We start from the raw sequence: 15,747 nt of genomic DNA on the forward strand, positions 1-15,747 counted from the left end.
CACTTTTATGCTATTAATATGTATAATAATTTAGCTTACTAATATACATTATCACAATATATCCTAGTCAAGCAGTACACAGAAGATATGACAGAAGTGAGATACATCGATTTGGCATTACAGGCCTGGACTGAAAGTGCAAGACCTGCTCTTTCAAGAAGCTGCATATATACTTTACAGGTATGAGACAATTGTAAAATATTGTGAATACAGTTATGAACCATCAAAGGAATTGATTTTAAGCAGCCAATGAAAATATTAATGTATTTATAAGTTATACATATGCTTAAATGCCAGCATACTCTGTAGGCCACTGGTGAATGAGGATGACATATTCCCATCTCAGCTCCCAACACTAAAAAAATCAGTCAGGATCCATCTGTACCACAGGTTTGCAATATAGTGTGGAGAGACTCAAGACAGCTCAGCAGAATGCCAGAAAGGCCTACCCACACAGGACATGTGAAACATGATAACCTGCCTGCTGAAAACCCACAAAGTACATTATCCTGGATGGAACCTGTCTGAAAGACAATCTGTTCAAGTTGTACTTGTCAGACTTAACTTCCTCTGTAGCTTACATGACTCAAAGAGGTTGTTTACCATTAGCAGATGATTTTGCCTATCTTTGGGTCAACAGCAGCCACACTTTCAGTTATTCTTTGTCTCCCAAAATGCCAAGCCAAGCTGTTTTACCACTCCAGCTGCAGAGATCTGCCATCCCATTGCTGATGCCCACGATAAACCAAAATGATTACTACCATGTTAATATCCTGCAGGTCCAACACCTGATTTCATCTTGTATGTTACTCTCACCAAATTTTTCACTGTTGCAACAAAAAGATATTTGAGTATCTTATTACCTTTAACGTGGGAGGAGTGAAAATAGGTTAGAATGAAAACTCGGTTTGCTTCCAAATGATGATTTTTTCTTTTTGCTCAGGACCATCAGCTTTTACCTCAGGAACAAGGTAGTTTTGTCAGCAGAGTTCATTTCATTTAATGAATGAAAAAAAGTAACATTATTATCCCAAACCAAACAAAAGCCACTCTGCAGGTAAAAGTTATTACTCTTTTTAAAAAAGATGCCTGTTACAGATACATTGCTATGTTCTTTGTAGTGAAGGCAAAGCAAAGGCAAATTGAACTTTATAAGTAAAGTAAGTTTGAAGGGATATTTCAGAAACAGGCTATCCTGTGTTACTGTAAACTGATAATGATCTCCAAGATTAGATAATTCAAAACTGAAGATTAGCGTCTGGGTTATACAGTAAGATTTTATTTGCTAAAACATAAGAAACAGAAGAATCAAGAAGACATTATACCTCTGACATAAGCACTCAAGCAAAATCCTGTAGTGAAGAGATTCAACTCACTCTGCCAAATGTCCTTAAGTTTATTTAGGCTTTTTGGCAAGGTGAGTTATTTAGAAAATGTCAGGAATGTATGTTACTGATAGAAGCTGCATCTCTGCCAATAAATTCTGCTTTCTTCTGCCTTAGGAACAAAGTAACTTTAAATGTGGACTAACCCTCACTGACAAACTCCAGCATGCCTTTTCACACTACAGCTGTTCCATTTTATTTAGACCTTGGTATTTCCTCTATTCCCTGAAAGATTTATTTGTGTCTGTAAAGTAACCAACAGTCAGACTGATCCCAAACTTCCTGTAACTGAACCTGAGATGTAGGTGTGAATTTGAAATACCTGATTTGTACTAAATTAACTTTTGACTCTTTAAAAACACCAAAGTGATTTAAAGATCACTTAGATTATGACTCTCTGGTAGAGATCACTTAGATTATGACTTTCTAAGAATTGTAAATATTTGGCAATACTTAAATACAAGTAGTACATAGATAAGATGCAGAATAATTCTCAGTATTTCTTGTGAAATACTTTCCAAATTCTGATTATCTGTGGGATGGCAAATTTCTCTGTGATAAAATGTTGTCTCAAATCAAAATATTCCAAAAGATCCAGAAAAACTGTGACTTTTTCCTGAATATTAGTAATACTATATGTATAGTGAATTGTTCACTGGAGCTGTTAATAGCTATTGCTATTTACTCTTTTGCAAGACATATGTATTATATATATATAAAATATATTTCTTTCATTGCAGTTCCATTCTAGTCACAGAAACACACACTATCAATTGGATCTTTTATTTCAAAATGGAGAGAAACATGGGAAAATTGACTTTTCCCTTTAAAACTTGAACCGATCAAATCAGAACAGGCAGCATGTTCACTTAAGGTGCCAATTTGAATGAGGTCTCCTCTACCATCATATGCCTATCCTATGAATCTAATGAAATAAAATCTTCAGGAAGTCCTTCATGAACTCACAGCTCTGAGTACCATCCACAAATTCAAGCATTTACTTGAATCTGGTGATGATTGAACTACCCTCATATGCAGTAGATGTTTTCTCCATTCCAGTCCCAAGTCAGTATTACCCCAAAGCCAAACAATTCTTCTGCTCAGAAGTCAACACCTTCAACCTTCTCAAGCAGCTATGGTCCACTGTCAAATGTGTTTGCTGTATTTAATATCAAGCTACACCCTGCCTTGATGACATGCAGTAATGTGTAATTGTTGTCTAACTGGATCTGTTAAGTAGGTTACTGGGCGCAGTTGTCACCAGTTCCTTGATGGATTATCTTGTTAAGGAGGCCATTAAGAAAAATCACTTTTGATGGGGAATAACAATTATGTTCATATAGAAATGCCAGGCTCTGGTCCCATTAGAATAAACAGCTTTGGATTTTTGCTGAGTGCATTCAGATTTATAACAATAGATAAGGTCTTGAAGGTTACCTGATCCAATGAAAAGATTAAGGAAAAAGCACCTACTGTTCGTAGACAAATGACAAAGTAGCTTGCTTATCTTTAGGGTTAAGACACAGGACATCTAAATTCAGCTAAGCAGTTTCCTATTTCTAAGAACTTGATAGCTTAACAATTTGTCCCCTCAATCAATTCCCTTGAACCACTCCATCATTTGTCAAGACTAGCTAAAACCCTAAAGCAAATAAGAAATTATGTGCATAACTGGCTAAGCTATGGAGATTAAATTTAGTTCCTTGTCAGTTGGATTTATTTATCATGGTTACACCATCAAGTAAAATTTTAACAACCTCTGCCCAGATATGAAGAGCCCAATGAATGTGGATGATGAACTGTCATTTTCAGGGCAACAGAGGCAACAGCAACACCCACTGAACTCAAATTGGCCCTTGAAAATTGCATTGTATCAGACTGTAGTCTCCTACTTGTTTCTGAGAACAAAATGGTCTGTTCCTGAAAAATTCTTAATTCTATAGAAAAAGAGAAAATATTATACTAGTCACTTAAGTAACCCAATTTAGTAAGAAAATATTCAGACATTTTCTAGGGCTTCTCACTTAAAACGGTCTGGCTTTTACTGCAAAAGTGTGTTAATTAACCATATTATTAATTTTGGTCTTGTTGAAGTGGATCACTATACTACATCATGCCAAGTTAATAAATGGTTAAAATTTTCCATACTCACCAATTGCATGGGAAATAAGCATTTTCTGATTAAATACATATATTCTGACAGTGCTCAAAGACTTAAAAGAGGTTGCCTGAAAAGAAGACAGAACGAAACTAAGCTAAGGCTCTCTTTCACACAAAATATTGTATATTGAGTTGAATCTAAACCTATAAAGTTTCTCCTCTTCCCCTTCTTGAAAAAAAATCATCAATTCATGAAGGATCAATAGTTCACTAATTGCTGAGACAGGCTTTCCTGTGTGAAAGAAAGCAAGCAAAGAAAACAAATCATGAGTTACAAAATTAGTGTTTCACTTCACAGGAACACTTGCTCCCGTCATGGAGCCAGCAGGTGTTCCCTTGGCTGATATCTCAAGGTCTGAGAGCCGTGACAGCTTTCCTGGCACCTCCCCAGCATCAAGCATTCACTCACAGTAGGGAAATCAGCCCCTGTGTTTTCAGTTAAACCAATGCTTATTACAGGGTCCTCTGTTTTTCCATGGAACAATGCCATATATCTATAGTTACAGCTGCCTTATTTGTATAATATTGCATCTACATTTGTATTCTCCCTATATTGTCAGACTAATACTTGTCTGGATTTAGCTTTGCATTTTAATTTAATGTTAAATTACATGTAATTGCTTTCTGTAATAAATTTTAATTTGGAGTACTGATGGGGATGAAGGCCTCTGGCAAGAGTTGTCTCTTACAACTGGCCTGAGTAGTTTCAAAAGCTATCTTGTCAGTATAGTTGGGCCTGCTTTCAAACAGACTTTCTATTACTTTCGCAGCTTTTTGATCACTGTTTCAAAGTCTTTGTCTTTGAAATCAAGTTGCAATATCATCAGCAAATCTAGGGTGTGTTTTTTCTTGTGCTTTATGTCCTCTTCTTCAATCAAAGATTTCGAAACTCTTTGTTATATAAAAGGCAACAGGTTTTGTGGAACAGTATCTCCTGGCTTAATCAGTACAGGCATTCTCCTCTATTATTTACCTGATTTTATCCATCTATCTGATCTAACAGCATTAACCATATATATGAGGTTTATTTTAAAATAAAAAAACGTTAGGGTTTGGTTTGTTCAAATTGTTTTTGCCTTTCATAAATTAAGTAATACAGAATAAAATACTACATGATAAGAAGGATTAATAAATTGAAATGAAATAAAGTTTCTTCTTTCTCTGATACCTTTATAAATTCTCGTTACCTGGGGCTGGATCAGCCAGCCCCACTGGGTTACAGCGAGAATATGACAGTAATCTTTCAGGTCTTCACATTATTGACAAGGGGAAGTCAAAGTAGTACACATGCTGCTACCATACCTAACTGGTCACAGGCTATCCAGAAATCAACCTATTTATTTGTCTGGTAATATCTTCTTAATGATTTAAGAAACAGAGATTCTGCTTACTTACCAAACTGATGGATATTACATAAAAATGCAGATGGACATACACATCCATTTTTAAATGGATCTATTGGGATTTTCCATTGCATGTCTACAACTGTCACTGAAATCAGTGACAAAATCTACTTTGTTGGCAGTAGGTATTATTTTCTTCTCTTATTCTTTAAGTAATTGGATATTCTGACAGGGAGGATACTCACTGATGCTCTCATTCCTGAATATTCTTGATGCAACTTTAATTTAAACTCTAGAACTATTCAGTAAGAGAAGTATCATACTAAACAAAAATTTTTGTTTTAATGACCGAGTCACTCCCTGGCAGCCACCAGACACCCCAGGCCTGGAGCAGACAGGGCTTGCTGTGGCAGTGCCAGCTCCCTATGAGTCACCCCCTCCTCCTGGCTTGATCCTCAAAGAAAAAGGTGGATTTCTCTCTCAGTCCCAGGTGGTGGGAAGCACATTTGTCAAGCCATGACACGAATTTCAGCTTATGTTGTAGTTTACACCTGAGTGTCAAGCTCAGGGAGAGGGGAAAACAAGCACTGTGGAAAGATACATGGACTCAGAAATCTAAAATGGGAGTAGTTTCACTGTTCAGGGATGGCTTTCTCTATTTTGCTTGAAAGCTGCCAGTTGGAAGGAACCCACAAGGATCATCGAGTCCAGCTCCTGGCCCTGCACAGGACACCCCACAAGTCACACCATGTGCCTGAGAGCCCAAAACCGTGTGTATCCCAACCTCAAGGATGATCACAGAACTATTCCAAACTTTCACTGGTATCCTGTACACCTCTCATCTCCTTTCTGCTCTCATGGTACCCAAGTCTGTTTTCTGGACCAGCTCTTGTGAAAGGCCATTCACAAACCTGCTCCTGCCTGCCTTCCCGTTCGTTATTCCTGCTTTGCCTTTTGTTATTTCTGTTTTTGGTTTTTTTTTCCTTCTGTGCATGTCTTTTGTTTTTAATTCAGGGTCATGTACTTACAGAGGTCACTCTTCCAGAAGTGAGGACCTGTCCTACATGCTTGCTTGTCCATCATATGACTAATTCATCAATCATATACATATTCTCTCTTATTACTTAAAAAGGAGGAGGAAAAGAATTCTTCAAGGGTCACAAGTAGTTACTTAGAGCTAGAAAATAATTAGCTTAGAAAAGGATGTGGATGAGCTAATTTTATTAAAAAAGAAAGTTGTGTAGGACTAAAACATTATTTTTCAGAGTATCTCTGTAAATTCTAAGCTGGAGAAAAAGAGCTAAAAGAGCTGAGTTTCCCCCAGTGGTTTTTTTCAGGAAAAATAAATTTAGGGATCTAGATGCTCTATTTCAACCTGCTGTCAATATGGTGAATGTGGGACTGTACGTTATACTGATACATACTTCTCTGTAAAAGCTTTATCACTATTAGCTTATTCTAATATAAAAATAAACCATTTCTTCTAAAAATGTGTCCAATTTATCTTACATGAATATGATTTATTAGACCATTTCAAGTTCTAAAATTATCTAAGGTTGGAACAGGAAAAATCTGTTCACAGCCTTTTCTCACAACGATAAGTTAGAAATACCTTTTTTTTTTTTTAATATTTGCACTTCCCTGCAGGGTGCCCATATATTCCTTTACAACAAAGAACCTGCAGGTGTTAGAGGAACAGATCTTCCTCTTCTGGTGAGGAGCATTTACCCTCAGGAGATGAGGGCTGTACAAGTTAGGGAGTGCAATGCAAAGTAAGATACATTCTACTAGTGGCTTGTTGGGTTCCACTACTGGCTGTCTCACTGCTTTATAGCTGCAGCATAGGGTTGTAAAATAAGGCTCCTTACAGTAATTTAAATCAGACAGTTATTTTTGATTGCCCCCAGTCTTTTCTGGGTCCCACAGTTATGGATGCACTGTGAGGTTGAAAACAACTGAAACTGTGATCCAAGGGAAAACAAAGCTGAACATCAAAGTAAAGACAAAAAAGACTAAAGGGAAGGAAGAACAGAAGAAACTAAGCACACAGAAGGCAACTGTCTTTTAGAGTTAATTATGATGGACTGGAATTCATTTCTTACAAGCCACTTGAAAGCTGCTTGATAATTATAGAAATATTTATAGGCCAAGTTGACTTCCTTTGCTTATTCCTGGGAGACTGTAGATGGTGTATTCTCTAGGCAGCTTTGTCTGCCTGCTAGAAACTTCACTGTGCTTTGCAAGTTTTCTAGTTTCTCTACTAAAGGGCCTAAACCTGATCAAGAGCCTGTTTCTGCAAGTACTGCCAAGTAATTGAAGTGGAACATTCACAGTAAAATACTTTCTGACCTAATTTCTCTGTAGGATGCAAACATTACAGATTATTATCTTTCCATTTGCAGACAGTGTTGCTAGGTGTTGCAGCAGACACTGTCATCAAAATCAGGCTATGTACTGTAAGCATCACTTTACTGTATGGGGAATTCTCTGTATTCATTCTGGATGCACAAAATTGCCACTGCATGAAAGCATTTAGAACATTTGCATTCACTAAATGTGTTCAGCAAAGTAAGTCAAAGTGGATAAAACTAGATTCCTAGATCCACAATCTCTGCAGTGCTAACCACTTGTCGATGTTATTGACTTAGTGATTTGTGGGGGTTCTGCTCTTACTAAACCACAGCTTTTTTTCCCCCCACCCCCAGCTCAATCTTAGTTTCTCTGTTGATTTCAACCACACCTGATTCTTATGGCAGACTCTCAGTGGCCAGATTTACTCCACCTGTCTTTGGCCTCTTGGCAGAGCTACATCAGGAAGGAGCAAGAGTTGTTTGAGGTTCTTCTGTAGTCAGCAGGCAGAAACTGGGATCTCTGCAGAGCAATTAACATCTCGGCTGTTGTAAAATTGCTCTGGAGAAGGACCTTTCCAGCTCTGGTAGCTACAGAGGGAGCCTGTGGAGCATAGGCTCCTGACGTGGGTGCTACAGGGAGACTTGGAAATGGTATGAAGGGCTTAAATGTTCTTTTGCTTGAATATCTTAGTACATGTGTCTGCTTTGGTTTAGGCATAAAATGCTTGTCTCTTGATTTTTGGTGTTTAAATAACTTGAAAAATCATAGTCCTATGTAAATATCTAATGCTTTTGGGGTATTTAACTAAGTATTATGGCTACCTCACATGAGATTGCTGGAAGGAAGCTAGATTATTGCCCAGATGTCTGGCATTTTTATTAAATTTCTGCTTTTCTTCTATAATGCTTTGATTTCTGTCTCAAACCTCTTCCTCTTTATTTAACTTTGCCTTATTCACACAATATCATTAGTATACCTCAATTCAATTATACACAAGGAAAATGAAGCATTAGGCACGTCTATACTCTTGAATTACTCTAAGTATTTAACTGGTTTTATTGTTGGCATAGGTTTTTGTTAAGCAAGATTGTAACACCACTGCATGTGCACGTAATTATTTTATAATTAAGTTTATTTTGGTTCTGACTGTATTTTTTTCAAGAGAAAGAATTCATCAGTGCCTGCAAATGAAGTCCTTTGCAGCACTTTCCTTCTATTTAACTCAATATTAGGAAATAATGTCTTCTTGTAAAAGAAAAATAAAACCTGACAAAGGCCACACATCAATACATGGGAGTGGTATCATGACTCTTTAATACAAACCAGCTGTTTTCCTTGAATCTGCAACGATAAATCACTTTCAGATAATTAAAAATTGAGCAACTCTACAACAAGGAAGTGGCTTCTAACTGGATGATAATGCATTTTCAGTAAATTCTAGTTACCTCATAGAGAGACTTGGAAGACCAATTTCAAAATAATGAGTTATTAATAAATTGTATATGTTAAATGCATTGTGACAGCCAGCAATAAAAGTAAATTACTTATTTTATATAGAGAACATGGTGTGACAGCCTCCTCCTCCAGTTAAGAAATCCTTTCAACTCCTTGGTGTATCGTCAGTTGGATCACTCCTGTACTGAGATACTCATATTTCTAATAAAGACTAACTGGAAAATGCAACAGAACTGTAAAAATATTTTAATACAATCATATTCATTCCTTAAAATGGTTTTATAGACATGCAATTTCTTAAAGCATTATTTTAACTTTAAAAGCTTCAAGCATGCCTATAATTAAGAGATAAGTAGTTCTTTCATAGCAACAAAGTATAAAAAGACCTCTCGGCTACAACTGTAATGCAGATGCTGTAAGGAAGCCAGAAAACAATGAGTGCAGCAGGGGAGGGACAGGCTGAGAGCCACATTCAGTAAGGGCCTTTGAAATGGAAACAGAAAAAAAAAGTGTACTTTATAACCATGAGAACAAAGACTCAAAAAATAGTGTAGGAGTGAGAAGGAAAGTGGTTGAGAAGAACAGTGAGAAACAGGGAGTCCACAAGGTGACTTCTGTGTTTTACATAAAGTAAAACTGGTAATTTGGAACTGAATGATGACAGGACACTTTTACTTTAAGTAATTGTTGCATATCCTGAGGAGAAGCAGAAGCTCAAAGGTTTGTGTTTATCTTTCTGTACATAATGTCTGCCTTAACACAATACCTCATGTATTGTCAGCGCTTTACGAGACCTTGTGTGTAAATGACAGAATTAAGGTGAACAGATAAGAGATAATTTATAATGAGATGTGTGTCACATGGCAGTTTGCACCCACAGTGGTTTTCACAGACCTGAATAGATTGATTTAAAACTGTTTTTAATTACACTGGTAAGACAGCTGTGTGCTGATAGGGCATCAGTTTCTGTGTTTTGACATAGCCAAGGGGCTCTTAGTGTGTATGATCTACTTATGCATTATGCAACACATAGGTGTGTTAACATAATAAACTGATTAAGGTAGTGAGGCAAGTCTAAAAACCAAAACAAAATCATATAAAGACCCAGATTCTCCTTTCCTTTACACTGAGATGATTGAAATGGTTTGATGTAATTTAGGACTCACACTGGTGTCTAGAAAAAAATTCCACCAACAAACTTATTTTGTGAGAAATAATTTTGGATTTTAAACTTTGGAACAATAGGAAGTGGAAAATATTAAGTAAAAAATAAAGACCCGAACCCCAGAGCATTGATATCAGATATGTCTCATAATTACAGAAACTACTTTGTTAGATGTGCCATCTTAGGGAAATTTAATTTGTTTATATCTCCATTTCCACGGGACAAATAGAGGTGTCTCTAGCTTTGATTTTATTTGTTTTAAGTTAGTGTTTATAAGGATTTGTAGCAGGTATATGTATGGTGTAATTTTAAATATGAAAATTATATATTTACTCACGTTTCCACTCTTGTTTAGACTTCCAGTTTATTATATCACAATATGATCCATATCCACACTGGAACTTCAGTGGAACAGAGGCTTTTACTCCCTTCCAAGAAGGAGAAACAGAATTCATATCAGGACCAGATGTGATACCAGTTAAGTTCACTTTTTCTCTGAGAAAGACCTTTTTCCAATGGATACAAATGCTAAGTGGTAATTTTTCTAGTATTTGTTCCTATCTTCTCTACTCTGTTCTGATGTGGAGTTGTAATTTCAGCAGAAAAGCTGAAACAAGCACTGCCAGACTGAAAAAACAAATGTCAACTGCTTTTATAGTGGACTCTGCTGTTTACAAACATTAATGTCAATGTTCTGCCCAAAATGCATTTGCAATAATGTAGTTTTTCAGAATGCATTACTTCAGAAAACAGCACAAGGCTTCTGCACAGTAGATTGCTGAATTAATGCTCAAACTTTATACTAAAAGCTGAAAAAGTTGGTACAAACTGATCCTTTATTTTTAGCTCTTAGTACCAGTATTTTTTAGTCTTTAACCTGTTTCAGTAACATTTACTTAAATACATTTTTCCTGTAAAGTAATCCCCTCTAAACTGTGTTTGTTCTCTCTCTCTGTCCCAGGCTATTTGCTTTGCTTCTGGCAGTTCACAACACAGAAGTTCCTCAAGAGAGGATGTTGTGAGGGGCTGTTTTGTCACAGTCAATATTGCTTTTAGGAAAGATGAAGCCAAACCACAGGGCTTGTCTGCAGCATCAGCCCTAAGACCAAAAGAACCATGGAATTCACCTCGGATTTTGCTTAACTAAAGTCTTTGCCATTATTGCTAAACAGTAAAGAGGAGAGGGAGCACGAGGGTCAAGCAAGCTGGATCCCTGATGCCCCACACTGCTCAGTCATCACCTACTTTATGGGCTCAGCTTCAGGCAGCACCACTTGGCTTTTTCTCAGCTTTAGTTTGTCAGAGAGCTCGTTTCAGAAACGGTGCAAAAGGGACAGTAGGTCGCACTGCCTGGGGCTTGGCTCAACAGCAGTTATACATTGGTCTGTGGGTGCAGTCAGAGAGTCTGGTAGGAAAAGGAAATGCAAACCAATGTGAAGACAGAGTAAGAGATACCAAGCAAGATTGGTTAGACATTGCTTCCTTTTTTTATGTCTGATTAGAGTAACTGACTTAATTTTAAATTTTTGAGTAAGGTGATGTTACTTTCCAATTAGAGACTTGCATAAGGTGTGAGCTATTTCAGGTATCTTGGCAAACTTCGTGGAATGAAAATCTTCGCTGTACTGGTCTAGTTCTGACGTGCCAGCTGTCTGAACACAGGTCAGGACACTCCAAGAGCCTCTCCTCCATGAAAGCATTTGTTTTGGGAGCTGCCCATGACAGGTACTCATTTAAGCAAAACGTCTTGATTATTGATAAGTGTTATCCAGAACTTCCATGGCATGTTTAAGGGCTTGGAAGCAGGGCTGGAGAGCTGAAGAAAAAATGTAACTCTAACAATGACTGATTGCATTGATAAAATTTATGATGTGTGACCTTGCTAGCAAGATGTTAAATTTCCTTAAAAGAACAGGACAGTGGGTTGGGAAGGAATGCTGAGGAATGTGCACACCACAAATTTCCGCTACTGTGCAACTATGTAATTTCAGGTTTTCCTTTGGCTTGATGGGCCCAAATACAACAGCAGTGTCCAGGCAAAGGTAAGCTCAGGGATACAGTGACTGGAAGGTGTCTGGAAATTCCAGGTGAGTCATGAGAAGCACAACTGCCTTCTTAGTTGTTTATTTTATACAGTCTGAACTCTGTATGGAGCACTTTTTGGATAGTTTCCAAAGCCACTATTTTCTCTGCAGTGGCTTGAGAAACACCTAAACATTTGGTCTTCTAGAAATGAGAATCTATCTTTATGGGAAATCTCAAGGACTCTACCACAGACAGAAGTAGTTTGGGGAAAGCTTATGTAGAGGCAAAGCTGGGTTTGTATGGAAGAGTTAACAACTGATGAGAATCTGACTGATCTGTATCTAGATGGAAAGAAATCACATAAAAGCAGCATCTGCTCTCCCTTTACTGAGGATATAATGTACAAAAATACTCCAATGATTAATATGAGACGATAAAAATTTTTGGGTGCAGATAGATATGGAATACAGTAACATTATAGATCACCCCAGGACTGTCTGTGGTGAAGAAAAATACTTAAAGGACTTTTTGTTTAGTCTTTTCCTACCTGCCATAGCTTGATAGGACATTTCTCCCTTTCCTAAGTGTCCTTTAAATTTCACATAAAGAGCTCAGGCTCTGTCAGTTACTTTAATTTTCAGAGAAAAAACAGATCATTGGACAGTATTTCCTCCCCACAAAAAAAAAGCCAGGATGCACTTTTGGTTGCAAGGATCAACAGAAATCTATGTCATGAAAACATACTACAAAAGACTCATTTTGTTGTGTAGACAATATCTTATATCATAAAAGTTGTGAGAACACCATACAAATAAAAACCCATTAAATGCTGATTGGAACAGGAGTTCTTCATTTATATTGCTGTAAAAACACAAGAAATGTAAACTAAGGGTACACCAACCTTTATTCCTATTCTGAAATATAAAGATGGTTTGGGAAGATTTATTAACTATGCAAGTTAGACCATTATTTGAATGGATTCTCTGATTATCCATATTCACTGACTACCTGATTTTTTACTTTTAAGAAGGAGCTATGTCTTCTGTAAAACCATGTGCACTCAGAATGAGATTCTTTTGTTTGGACTACAACTTCAGTGGTTCTGAGAGGTGTTTACTGCAGATACAGTGACTGTTTGCTTTACAGGCATTTCCAATACTCTAAGTTTCACTGTACAGTCAATATGTCTTGTCAAGGAAGTCAGTGCAACAAAAGCTAAGCATTTTTTATTGTTCTATACTATTGTTCTATACTATTAGAGTAATATAAAGTACAAGCATAATTTAATTTACAACAGGAAAAAAAAAAGCAGCCATATTTTATTTGACCTAAAGTTGTCATATATATACAGAAGTGTCCACTTAACTAAGCTTAAAAAACCCCAACCCCAAAACCCCTTGATTCATTACACATGAGGTTCTCTGGTTTTCTTTTCTTTTACTGTGAAATTAAGGTATAACCCCCTTTTGGAAATGTAGTTTAGCTGGTTATATCATGAATCCTGGTTTTTGGATCTTCCATTCTACACAGTCATGTTACCACTACCAGATATAAGAGTCCTGCATTTTAGCAGATACACAACAGTGATGAATCTCATGTTTTAAGAACACAACACATCCAGTCTGCCCAAGCAAAGTTCTTGTGGGTCACAAAGAACATCAAAGCAGTGCTTGGTGGTTTAGACTGTAGGATGAACCTAAGCAGAATAAAAAATGTTTCTCAGTAACAGGTTATTGGAAAAAAACCCCAAACCATCCACCAAATGGTAATATGGATAAGGTGTCATGGTTGCTCTTGATATAAATTTTGTGAAATACCAGTTTGAAATGTTAAAACACTTAGTGCAAAAAAAAAAATAGGTTTCTTCTAAAAGCATGCTGGATCCTTCCAAGTCACACCCAGGGTTTCCATCCATGAAAGAGACAGCTCAGATTTTTAGGGTCCATGGCCTGTTGTATGAGGAGGTTCACCTGCCCTCCCACACTGAGCACTGTTCCCTCCTCAACACCTTTCAGCTTCTCCTGAAGTCTCATCAGAACACGCTCAGCCACCTTGTTAAAACTCTGGTCATCACTGTTGGCAGATAAAAAAAGAAAAACAATGTGCTCTAGGTATGGATCCTGAACAACAACATCCAGTGAGAAAACCATAAAGCAAGGCAACAGTGCAGCAAGAGGAAGGTAAGAAAAAAATCTTGCACCTGGCTTTTCTTTTAGGCTCTTGTGGATCAGTACCAAGTGTAGAGCTCATGTCAGCCTCATCCTCTGGCCTCTTCTGCAAATACAAAGCTTTCAAGGGGTTCATGGTCCAGTCGAAAAGAGGATCATAGAGCAGCACCTACACAGTAAATAAACCTCTTCTTAATTTCAGCTGTTAATTACAGCTAGTTCAGTGCCCTAGCACTGTTGGAAATGCTCACACTAACCACAGTATTAGGAGGGTGAGTGTTCTGTTTTGTTTTTTTTTTAATCAATAGAATTGGGCTAAATTGGTTAGTAAATAATCCAACAACAAAACTGCCCCTGAGCACTTGCAGGTATTTGTGTTGTTCATACTTGACAAAGTTTTGCCATCAGTCCCATCTCAGCAGTGAAAAGGTAATTTTTTAATACACTGCTAAGCACTAAAGAGAATCATTAGCTTTTTAATGCACAGCATAACCTGTTTTCAGAAATCAGTTTCATTCTCTTCTTTGTGGCTTATGCAAAGAGGATTTAATTCAGTCAGTATTACTCCTGCCGGGAATGTTGCACTATGGCTAGAAGCATGTAGGTGTTGAAGAGGGAGAACTGCCTGAAGGAAACAGTTCCTACAGAAAATGCAAACTGCTTACAACTTTATCAAAGATTACATGAATTAACAAATCTGACCAAGACCACTATGTTCTAATTCAGTACAAAACACCCTAAATGAGTATTTGGTGCAGTGATGCATATGAATACAAAGACAAGAAACTGAAAACATTCTGGCAGGTTACTATCCAAAAGCATGAAAAAATGCTTACCTCTACAATAGTCAACAAAGCTTCTTGAGAATTTCTCATAACAGCCATTGTTTTCTCACAGCATCTAGGAAATATTTTACAGTATTTGAAGTTATTTTTGGCAAAATGAAATGATATTTTTGTAATTTAAAGAATGGATATTGGTACTCTACTTGAAGTTTAATTTCTAACATAAGAGAAATAACCTCTCTGATATTTTCACCTGGAAAAAAAAAAGAGACATTTAGACATGTAAAACTAAGAGAAGACTGTGTATTTCACTGATTGTTATTTCTCTGTGGAAAGAGATGACCTGTTTCACTGCCTGAAATATTTTGATATGCAGAATTAACCATTAAGTTAACACTGCGTATTAGGGTGTGCCACAATGGTAGCATTGTTTGGCTGGATGAAAACACGTGCTGGGGTGCTCTGAAACACATTGGAGCATCTTGGTAGGGTTGTTTTCCATGAAACGAGCAGATCCAGTAGCCAGATTATGAGCAATTTCTGAAATCCCCCTAATAAGTTTCGATACAGAAGTGGTTACCTACATTCTCTCCCAAGCAAACTAAGCTCCTGAAAGGAATCTATCCTGGAAGTTTCCCATAGGAAACTATCCTATGGGACAGGTACCCCTGTGAAAGAGGGATTGGACCTCCTGTCTACCTCAGAATGAGAACACACACACCCCAAAGTTAACTGAACACATTCACATCCAAGGGCCTGTTTAGTACTTACACCTGTACCGTTAAGTAAAAATCAGACTGGCTGAGGCAGAAACAGCATCTGCACCAGTGCCTTTGAAAGCCTTATTTACTTCAGCTGGAGCCCAACAAGTAAAAGTTTTTCTGTATCATAGTTTCAGAAGTAATACCA

At 37.2% G+C, this 15,747-nt stretch overlaps 1 protein-coding gene and 1 long non-coding RNA gene across 2 annotated transcripts in view; one reads left to right on the plus strand and one right to left on the minus strand.

The window, feature by feature from the left end:
- Positions 1–8,490: 8,490 nt before the first annotated feature.
- LOC137469047 (uncharacterized) lies at positions 8,491–14,806 on the plus strand. The gene is made up of 4 exons (XR_010996324.1): positions 8,491–10,337; positions 11,446–11,585; positions 13,901–13,996; positions 14,102–14,806. It is a non-coding gene; the product is annotated as an uncharacterized lncRNA (long non-coding RNA).
- ATM (ATM serine/threonine kinase) overlaps positions 13,126–15,747 on the minus strand; it is a 57,717-nt gene continuing 55,095 nt past the window's right edge. Inside the window, exons 61-63 of the mRNA XM_068181386.1 lie at positions 14,890–14,953; positions 14,086–14,222; positions 13,126–13,958 (exon numbers count right to left, since the gene is read on the minus strand). Coding sequence (XP_068037487.1) covers positions 13,778–13,958; positions 14,086–14,222; positions 14,890–14,953 — 382 coding nt within the window. The 3' untranslated portion in view covers positions 13,126–13,777. The remainder of the gene's footprint in view (positions 13,959–14,085; positions 14,223–14,889; positions 14,954–15,747) is intronic.

Source organism: Anomalospiza imberbis, chromosome 2 (assembly GCF_031753505.1).
Source record: "Anomalospiza imberbis isolate Cuckoo-Finch-1a 21T00152 chromosome 2, ASM3175350v1, whole genome shotgun sequence".
In the NCBI taxonomy this organism is placed as follows: domain Eukaryota; kingdom Metazoa; phylum Chordata; class Aves; order Passeriformes; family Viduidae; genus Anomalospiza; species Anomalospiza imberbis.